This window comes from Triturus cristatus, chromosome 6 (assembly GCF_964204655.1).
Source record: "Triturus cristatus chromosome 6, aTriCri1.1, whole genome shotgun sequence".
Classification (NCBI taxonomy): domain Eukaryota; kingdom Metazoa; phylum Chordata; class Amphibia; order Caudata; family Salamandridae; genus Triturus; species Triturus cristatus.
This window is the reverse complement of record NC_140589.1, coordinates 142,004,546-142,014,640: the sequence shown is the minus strand read 5'-3', so window position 1 is coordinate 142,014,640 and position 10,095 is coordinate 142,004,546. Positions and strand designations below refer to the sequence as shown.

Here is a 10,095-nt window from a genome sequence, read left to right as displayed (position 1 = left end):
CCAGATCCTTCCCGGAGAAGGCGCTCGTCAGAAGGGAATGTCTCCTGAACTTCGAGATCAAATGTTAAATCAAGTGACTGTAGAGACCTGAAAAAGGACAGAGAAGCACACACAATCTCTTGCCCTCCTGTCTCTCCCCAAAAGTAGCTATTCCTTCATCTATGATTATACCACATTAGTACAAATGACACCCTGACAAGAAAAAACAATGTCTACTACTCAAAACAATGGTCAGCGCTTCTCTGAAGACAATACTCAACAGAAACTCAATCATGACGGGCTATTTTAATGAAATTACTCAGCGTTACAAAAATAGCAAGTGATGAATACAAGTGGATGCGATGGTCTGCGTCCAGAGGTGAAGACCTTTCGTCCTTTGCATTGTCTGGTTCACAATGGGCCTGAATTCAGGGAGCCTGCTGCTTCTGTCTGTTTCCTATCTTCTCCATACACCCCGCGGCAGGAACTGGCAGGGTTTCCAACCAGGGGTCCGTGTGCAAGTGGCGCCTTCCTACACAGAGCGGATCTTTTTCTTTTCAAAGAAGAGGACATGTTGCTTCACTGTAAAGGATAAGGGAATTATCTTTTAAATCCCCTTAACAATGTAATATGTAAAAATAAACATTAAGTAATATTAATAGTAGTACATTGTTTCGTTTGGAAGAGTGCCCACAAGCTTCTCAAATGATAATACATGCATTGCACTATGCGGTACATTTTTGGACACTTATTTCCTCCAACCGACTGGTTCATAAATGACACGGACAACCAGTGCAAATTTTGTTTTGCACAGACTGATGCAAAATTGCATATTTTCAAAAGTTGCCCAACACCTGGCCAATCTCTTGAATCTGGCAAATGTTCCTTTGTCTACAACACATGCTTTTTCACAGCAAATGCCCATTCCAAGTAGGTGTTATTACCACATTCTTGGACAACTGTTACAAAGTCTTCCCCTAGAATGTTCATCAGTTTTTATCACTGCGCCAACAAGCAAGAATACAAGCCAGAAATTCACACTGTCACAACCTGTTGTCCCCAAAATATGTTAATATTCTTTGGAGAGTTTTGACTATTCCAAATGTTTCTGAAATAACAGATTATTGTAGGGAAAAAATAACACAAGGATGTTTGACAAATTAGAGTATATTGTCTACATCTATCTCCACTAATTCCATATTGTAAATGATTCCGAAATAAGTTACAACCGTAATAAAATCAAATTGAACAAGCAACCATATGAGACTCAACTGCACAAAAAGTTCATACCATTGATGAATGATTGATTTTCTTTTTAAAAGCAAGAACTGTAATGGAAACCAAATCACCTGTCTGGAAACCCCAGTGAAGGAACACAAATCACCTCTTATATCAAGATAACAATTTCACTTTTCTTTCATTACATGCTCCTAGTTCTGAAAAGCATTTTTTGTATCTCTTTATATAGAGCTGGCAAATGTCTCTGGGTTGGTTATTGTTAATTAAGATTTTTAGAAACACATTTTATTGAATTTTCTTCAAAGCAAAATCAAAAGGGACACAGGTTTTGTCCATAGAATGTTTGATCTGCAGCAGCATATCCATCAAAACTACCCTCATAGATAACCCTTAAGTTATGGAAAAGGTTACCTGTTTCCATTTGGATGTTATTGCCTATTAAATGTAATAAGGTAACTCTGATGTTATCCTATGGGTGAGGCAGGCCTTGCGATAATGAAAAACAAATTTAAGAGTTTTCCACTATCAGGACATGTAAAACTTAAAAGTACATGTCCTGCTTTTTAAATTCATTGTAAAGTGCTCCGCCTATTTCTGTCTGCTCCCCTGCAGAGAACAAGGATTTGCTACACCACAGCACCTGCTTCCAGGGGATAACCACTGGTCCACTACAGACTATGGATAGATCAATGGTTTCTGGAGGCAGTTTCATACTATAGTCCCCAATACTCAAGGTCCTACAAAACCCCAAACTTTAGTGTGGTATGAAGTGCTTGCTTATACACGTCGGAGTCCAGGTGCGATACAAATGGTGTTCTCTACGAAGATACAGCCTTTGCACTTTAGGATGCCTTTTTGCATTTAGACTTGACAATCTGCATGTGCATCTGCCTAATGAAAACACGGCGACCTTTGTTGAAGGGTTGAGGAAATCCACATGCGCACAGACGGTGGCTGTCTATCCTGGGGTTGTTTTTATGCTAAAGCAAAAACATTAAACAATGGCCTTCGTGCAAGTACGCAAAGCCTTTTTTTTTGTTAAACTTTATTATTCAGTTCCTGCTTCAGGATGGCTGATGTGTATTTTCGAACAGCCTTTTAACAAAGTAGGCGAGTTATTCAGGGAGCAAAAATTAATGCAGCTGAAGTTGCTGAGCCCTTGCAAAAAGGGGAGAAAAAGCCCATGGAGTCGGTGGGGGGCATGATAGTACCAGAGAGGGCATAAGTGAGAAGAGGTCGCGGGGGAGCAGGAGAGCAGGGCTTAGCATAAGCAGAGAGTTAATGAGCGGCAGGACAGATATTAGCCCTTCATGCACCTGAATGGAGGAGTGCCATAGAAGGCAGAAGTAGATAGAATGAGGCAAGGGAGCCTATCTCGCTTGTGGGCTCACCTACGATGTGAAGGACATTGTCTCCAGCCAATGGCTGAGAGAGGAAAAATCAAAAAATCCACCTGGTAAAACCTTTGCATGTAAACATGAACAGTAAATATAATTGCCTGCAGGCACGTAAACACTGCAAGAAAGGCAGAGGAAAAACTTGTATAAAAGGTATGGATAAATGTTCTTCGGCTGGTAAGATCAATAAATTAAGCAATCCTGAAAACCAGAGGAACTCTTGTCCCGGGTGATTTATGCCTTTTGCCAAACTTAGCTGAGGAGGTCTCAAAGATGTCTAATGTAGAATTGTTTTCCCTTTTCTTAAAAACAATCCCCTTCCATCTATCTTCCCCTCGTACCGCCCCTCGCAGTAATACCCATCATGTTCCAAACACTCATTTCCTAGATCCATAGGTGATCTGGGTGTGCGGGAGCCTGGGAGAAACTGAACGCAAGTTATTTTTCACACATTACCGACTGGGTCAAGTTTCCAGAGCACCAGCTTATCCTTTAGCCGACCCCTCTTTGTGACAAAGTAGTATCCTGTCCCCGCTGCGCTCATCATCTGTACCAGGATGGACCTAAAATGAAAAATATATGTTAACTGGCATCCTGCGATTGCCACTTTTCCTCAGACTAGGCATAAAAACAGAATGTATACATCACAGGGGAAGGACTGGTCAGTTCCAGCAGGTGAAGGGAAAGTAAAAGGAATAATATACCTCACGAGCTAACTCACCATGGGGGTTGGTAAAAAAATAAACTAAATGGTTTGAGGGTGCCTGATTACCCAACCACAAAATGATTGCCTTTGACTTTGCTTGGGAAGCCATACCTCATCATTAGGAGTGTGCAAAGATTTGTCTTGCAAACTTTAAAAGTTCAAGTTGTGAAATGTTATGATTTCCCAGATTTGGTGTGAAAATGGTGACTCTTGCAACAATTTATGTCACAAAATATAAGCATACAGGTAAAAGCTATTGCATACATATTCCATCTTGACTGGGTTTGAGTAGAGTGAACGTTATCTCGCAGTGCAGTGAAAATATGTATCATTAGGCAGAAGAATTGTGAAGGCAGACCTAAACCCAGAAATTATGAAAACCTAATGAAAAGAAAACAAAATCTGTGCACACCTCCTGTTCAACACTGGCTCAGTTAACTTACTGTTTAACCTTAAATCATGTATAGAAAGCATGCATACAATAGTATGTTTTCTTTATCTTAGTTTGGAACAGGAGATCCGGATAGGTTGATTGTTTGTAGGTAGTACTGACTTACTTTCCCTTGAGATCTTTTAATATATCCCAATATTTTGAGATCTATACACCCACTCTGACTAAGGGTATGGGACACCCGATTCATTTGGTCCTGAAGAAATGCCACGGATCCCTCCTGGACCAAAAAGGCGTGAAACATGTCAACCCTTTAAAGCACCTATTAAGAGATCGTCAGACCCTGTAACGATTCGGGTCAGTCTACACCTTTTTAACCCTGCCAAGGGGACCCCTGATTATAATATATTCCAGTACCCCTTAGGCAGTTTTTAAGTCACTTTATTTCACCACTTACACTGACCTTTCCCCACACACCGGCACTCATCATCACGACCTGGCCTACAATCCACTTTGTCACTTACAATTAAAGGTACAACTTTTAGCACATGTCAAACAAATGAAAATAAGAACCAAGTTTACTCAGTAGCAGGGCGTGTGCAGGCTCTTCATAGGAGTGGAACTACTGCAATTATATTATGTACAGCACATATTTCTCCCACATGGAAGAATTTTAAAACTTGAAATTCAGCTGTGTTTGAACAGGTTGCATTGGATAAACATCATTTACTAACATTTAATTTAGTAACAGGAATTAGGCAGTGAAATGGCACACACACGAGTGGACAGAAATAATAATACTCAAACCTAAAGACCTGCACTGAAAGGAATGAATGCAGCAAAAGAGATGGTCATCATTTGTAAGTTCAGATATGCCCACTAACATAGGGAAGACGTGCCCTGTGGCAAATACATTGGGCTAGTAACCCAATTACTTTTCAGTGGAGAAGGTTGTGGCAGACAGCTTCCACTGGGAGGGCATCAACACATTTGCTTATTCAAAAAAACGTTTTCAAGGGGTTCGCATGCGTTGGGTCCAAAACATCTTTTTATAACAAACCCAATTTTCAATAGTGGTGGAGTTCAGTTGCTTTCCTGCATGTTTCTAGCAACTTGTCATAGAATTCAGCGCATTCTTTGATCAGATGATCAAATAGCGGAACCTGCAGCTGGCTACTTCTAGTAAGAGAGATATAAGCAGTGAACTAGTAAGATTTTCTATGTGAACCTTCTTCTTTGCACTAAACTTTGCTCACAAGGCACGTGGGCTAGTGCACTCTGGGTAAATTTAGTTAGGTGTTGTCTTGTTCTGGAGCACAATTATTAGAATATTTTGAAACAATATTGTACAGACAGCAAGGATATAGTTTAGTGTTACAATATACAAGTAAACTGAACCTGCGTCTTTAATGTCTTATTACGTGTTAGATAGATCTCTTCAATAAGAATCCAATTCAAGCTTAAAGAGACATGGTGCCACTGGTAAAATGAAAGCAGCCTGTGATTGCTCTTCTTCTATACATGTAATTAGAAGGTCTCTAAAAAGGTAATGTGCTGAATAGAGTTATAAAGCCCTTTTTATCAAATAACATGACAAAAACATAAAAGCAAACCTTTCACCAAGCACTGGTGATACACACTTCCTGATATTTTTGGTTGTTTATTATTATTATTTTTTTGATCGGCCAATAGCATGATCATAACCAACATAAAATCTCAAATACACACACTATCACATAATACATTAAAAACATTTCTTAAAATAATGATTTTAAACCTTGCTTAAATCAACTGTCAATTGGACAAAATAAGCTACAGTATTACAATTCTAAAAAAAGAGATACAGATATAAGGACACATATATTAAAATCAATATAACCCCAGCACTTATTGCGACAAAGCTTTCGATCTCTGCCACCAAGCATATTACAGGTATCTAGTTATTGCAAAGACAAGCCACTTTGTTGTGTCTGACCGGAATATGCGTAGTGCTTCGGAGGGGCGTGAGAAAGAAAGCAGTCGGCAGGCTGGGATAATCCATGTTTTGCTTATGATTCAATAAGCAGGACACAAGAAAATAAAGTGCTCTATCGTCTCTTACGCAGTCCGATAGGATGGGCACACGGGAGAAATTAAACCATTTGCCCAGCTTTTTTTCCATGCATTTAATGGAAGAGTCCCTAACCTGAACTGAATATAAAGTGCTCGCGCCTGCGGTGGTTCAATTTCATCCATATACATCTCAAAGTTAAAACAGCTTATAACATCTAAAAATTGCAGGGTTAAAGTGTCACGTGCTACAGTAGCATTACAGGAGGAGTTTATAAAATCCCAATATCTCTTCTTCAGCAGAGGAGTCATTCTTTTTGTAATAGAACGAGGGGCCTCCCACATCATATCCAAGCCCAGCCGATACAACCCCTTCCTGAGCCTATTAAACCACGGTAATTCGCTTTTATGGCTTTGGAGAGTTAATAATTGTGAGAAAGTGCCATCTTTCTTGCATGGTATGCCCCCACTTTTTGCTGAATGTACTTGGACTGAGTGTGCCCTGGGCTCCTGCCAATCAGGTGCCCAGGGCCTATGTTCTTCCCTAAAAACTGTGCTGAAACCTAAACCCAAATTGGCAAACCCTGGCCACATGTCAGCCCCTGGTAAATGGTACACTAGGTATCCAGGGCCTTGTGGCCAGGGAAGGCCCCTAAGGGCTGCAGCACTTATTGTGCCACCCTTAGAGGCCCTGTACCCTGATACAAACACACTGCCCTTGCAGGCGGAGCATCTGGGTACAGAACAAAACAAAGAGTCGACAGCCCACAACACACGCTGTCCTGGCATACATCAGCCACCCCTATAGCTGGGTGCCCTATGCCAGTGGTGTGGGTACAGGGACATGAGCCCTGTGCCCCTACAGTAGCCAGGTCCATTCCTGGGCACTGTAAGTGCAGTGCTGCCATTTAAGAGTATATGGTGCTGGGAGATCGTCAACACGAACTCCACAACACCAGGATGGCTCCACTGAAGACTGAGAAGTTTGGTATCAAACTTCTCAGCACATTAAACCCACACTGATGCCAGTGCAGGATTTAATGTACAAACTCAGACTGATATGTGGAGAAAAAAAATGGTTAACTCAGTAAAATATATTTATGGCCTATATTTGAATGATAAATCATATGGTGCTGGGGAGACCTATTACTCATTATTACCTTGGTACCAGGAGCATTACAGCAATGGCTATTATTTATTACCCATCTAGAGGCATTCTACATTGATAAATCCTTTTGTGCACTACTGGTGGCAACACTAAGGCACTGAAGGGATCACTGCTGGTAATCTGACATGGGGTGGCCACTAATGTAATCTTGTAATAACAGTAGCTCGGGATTATATTCACTGAACATAAGTAGCTCTTATTACAGAAAAGGTTGGAGACCCCTGACTTAAAGCCTGCCTGCAGGTGCGAAATAATGTTATTCTCCTCCATCCAATTATGAAGACGTAGCAGAATTACTTTACAAAAGACTTTTTAGGAGACGTCTATAAGACTTATCAGTCTGTAATTTGGGGGATCCCCTTTCTCTCCTTTTTTAATAATGGGAATTATTTCAGCTCCTTTCCAATTTGAGGGGGATATCCCCGCCACGTTGAATAGCATTAAAAACCTTTTGGAACAGTGGTCCCCAAATATTGGGCTCAGCTTTATACATATCTCCTGGGAGTTCATCTAGGGCAGGGGCTTTTCCAACCTGGAGTTGGTTAATTGCTACTATGATTATCTTTAAGGAGAAGCCTTCTACATGTTCCTGTGTTGGCACTAGGGTGTCTTCCCATGCCACTACTGCAGTTCCCTCCTCGAGATTAGGGGCCGCTCCAGTGTAAAGCTTTTTAAAGTATTCTTCCCAAAGCTGTGGTTGTATATAATAATCGTATTCACTGACCTGCTTGGTTGAGCCCTTAGAAAGTAGGTGCCAGAACAGTTGACTATCTTTCTGTCTAGAGGCCTCAGTCAATATACGCCAGTTATCAGCCTCCCAGCTCTTTTTTGCTCCAACCTGGGCCCGCTTGTACATCATTCTTCTGTTCCTAATATCCTCTCGTACTCCCTGCTTGACAGCCACCGTTAGATTAACCTTTGTTAATCCTCATTATATCATGGGGCAGTATTTCGTTTGAATGTATTAAAAAAACTAGATGTTTTACTAAAATATTGTTTAATGCTATTGGACAATTTCTGATAGCTGTCTAAGATAAAATCGTCCTCCTTTTGGTCTAGATCACTAAAGACCATAAGAGTTTAAGCCACTTCTTCTTAAATTTTTGGGAGTGTATTCCCGTTTGCTATTACCCTGGGCCATTTAATTCTTCTATTATTGTTCGTAGTTACAACCAGGGCTGTACTTTGAGGGGTTTGATTATCAAAAATTGGGAGTCTAATTAACTCCAAAAAGAGGGCATTGTGATCACGGTCATCACTGTTTTGGACAATCATATCCTTAACATATGGCCACATATCCAGGTCCACCATGATGTAGTCTATCCTACTTTTAGTACTCCCCCTCTTGAAAGTTAACTTGGCTGCCTCATCGGATTGTGTCCGCCCATTACAGGCTCGCACCCCGTGAGCTAAAGTAAGAGACAATACCTGCTACCCAACTTTAGTGAGTCTTTTAATAGAAGAAGTATGTAGCTTATTAACACCCCTAGCTTTCTCTTCTTCTTGTACTAGCTCTTGCACATAATCTACTGGCTCATAGGCCGTGTTAAAATCACCAGCAAGAATTAGATAGGGCCCACCACTACAATTCTCTAGGTAGTTAACTAGCGTTGTTATAGTTTCCGAGTGCTTACAATGGCTGCCGAACCTGTTATAAATGTTAAACAATCTAATTTGGACATTCCTTTTTGGCCATATCAAATCAATACCAAGAATTTCCTGGGAGTCTACCCCAAGTATTTTAATTTCACAGTCCAATGTTGTTCTGACCCAAATTAACAGACCTCCAGCTGGACAGCCCACTGTTGATGGCCTAGCCTCGATACTAAATGTGGTAAACCCCACCCTATGTACCCGCTCTGTCGCCCAGGTTTCCTGAAACAGGCATACATAATTACTATCAACTATCCTACCCCATTCAGGGTCACTTAGCTTAGATTTAATTCCGGCAATATTCTAGGAAACAATATGTAGTAATTGTTCGGCACCCTCGCTTCCCTGTTGCCTACAACTAAGTGTAGAGTTAGCGTATATTCGTTTCTGGGCTGTTTCGTGGGAGGTTAATTGGGTGGGAGAGGTGTTAACTGTCTCATTACATAGGATATAAATCAGTAGTTGTTATTCCCTCTACTTGGATGGTGTTGGCTACGTCATATACTGGCACTCTACTTCCTTGATTTAGTCAGTCAGGGCTATCCAGGTCAGTAAGGGCTTCATATCCATTGCTGACTTCCAGGGGAAAATTGACTTTCCTACTTGGTGGATTCTTGGTTAGGTGGACATTCAGTGGGGGATGTAACCCAGTCGGCTTATGATGCCTATAGAAAAAGCAGAGTGGCAGTAACTCGATCCCATGTCCTGGGCCACACCCAGGTAATTTCCTCCTACTTTGGAGCAACTGGCGATCTCTGGAGATCTGCAATCTCCCTTTGCTACCTTCCGTAGTAGACCAACCCAATTCACTCTACGGACGAACAAAATATCATGAAAACAGGAGCTAGAAAAATCAGTATTCAATGTTAGCCAATGGCAGACCTTGTTCTTTAGTTGAGTAAACGATTCCTTTTGCTCACCCATAAGTGACAGGATATTGGTTAAGATCACCACATATGGGCAGCATCCTGGGGGAAGATGGAGAGTCACGTCATTGCAATGATCTCCACCTGAGGAAACATCACCCAATCGTAGATTGGACTGTCTAGATGCTGCCGTCTCATTCCTATTCAATGGCGGGCTGGTGGTGTTAAAACCCGAAAAATTTGCAGGCTTATGTGGCCTAATGTTTTCCCTACGGGCATCTTCTTGTGTGTCGTGGTCATTATTTTGTTCATTGGTCACAGCTGTGGGTTGAACTAGATTACTATGATGATTTTCCACCATGGTGCTGGTTTTCCTATGGTTCTCGCCCCCCAGTTGTTCTACAGACCCCGGACATAGCGAGCCATGATTGTCTGTCCCTACGGTTAGGGTGGAGAGTGTCTTTGTTTACATTTTCCACACTAATTTCTAGGCTATCAAGCCTTTTCGTAATGGGCAGCAAACTATTTTGTATTATTTTTTCGAACCCATCCAGTAAGAGCTTGAGGTCCAGCGGGGATAAGGCTGCAGGGAGAGATGGCACAGGGCAGGGATTCGATTTGGTTGGTGATGCTAGAGTAGAACTATT

General features: G+C 41.4%; 1 protein-coding gene across 1 annotated transcript in view; it reads right to left on the bottom strand.

Annotated features, from left to right (window-relative positions):
* Nucleotides 1-266: 266 nt before the first annotated feature.
* Nucleotides 267-10,095, bottom strand: part of MRPL33 (mitochondrial ribosomal protein L33) — a 34,218-nt gene continuing 24,389 nt past the window's right edge. Inside the window, exons 3-4 of the mRNA XM_085610357.1 lie at nt 3,072-3,178; nt 267-561 (exon numbers count right to left, since the gene is read on the bottom strand). Coding sequence (XP_085466483.1) covers nt 512-561; nt 3,072-3,178 — 157 coding nt within the window. The 3' untranslated portion in view covers nt 267-511. The remainder of the gene's footprint in view (nt 562-3,071; nt 3,179-10,095) is intronic.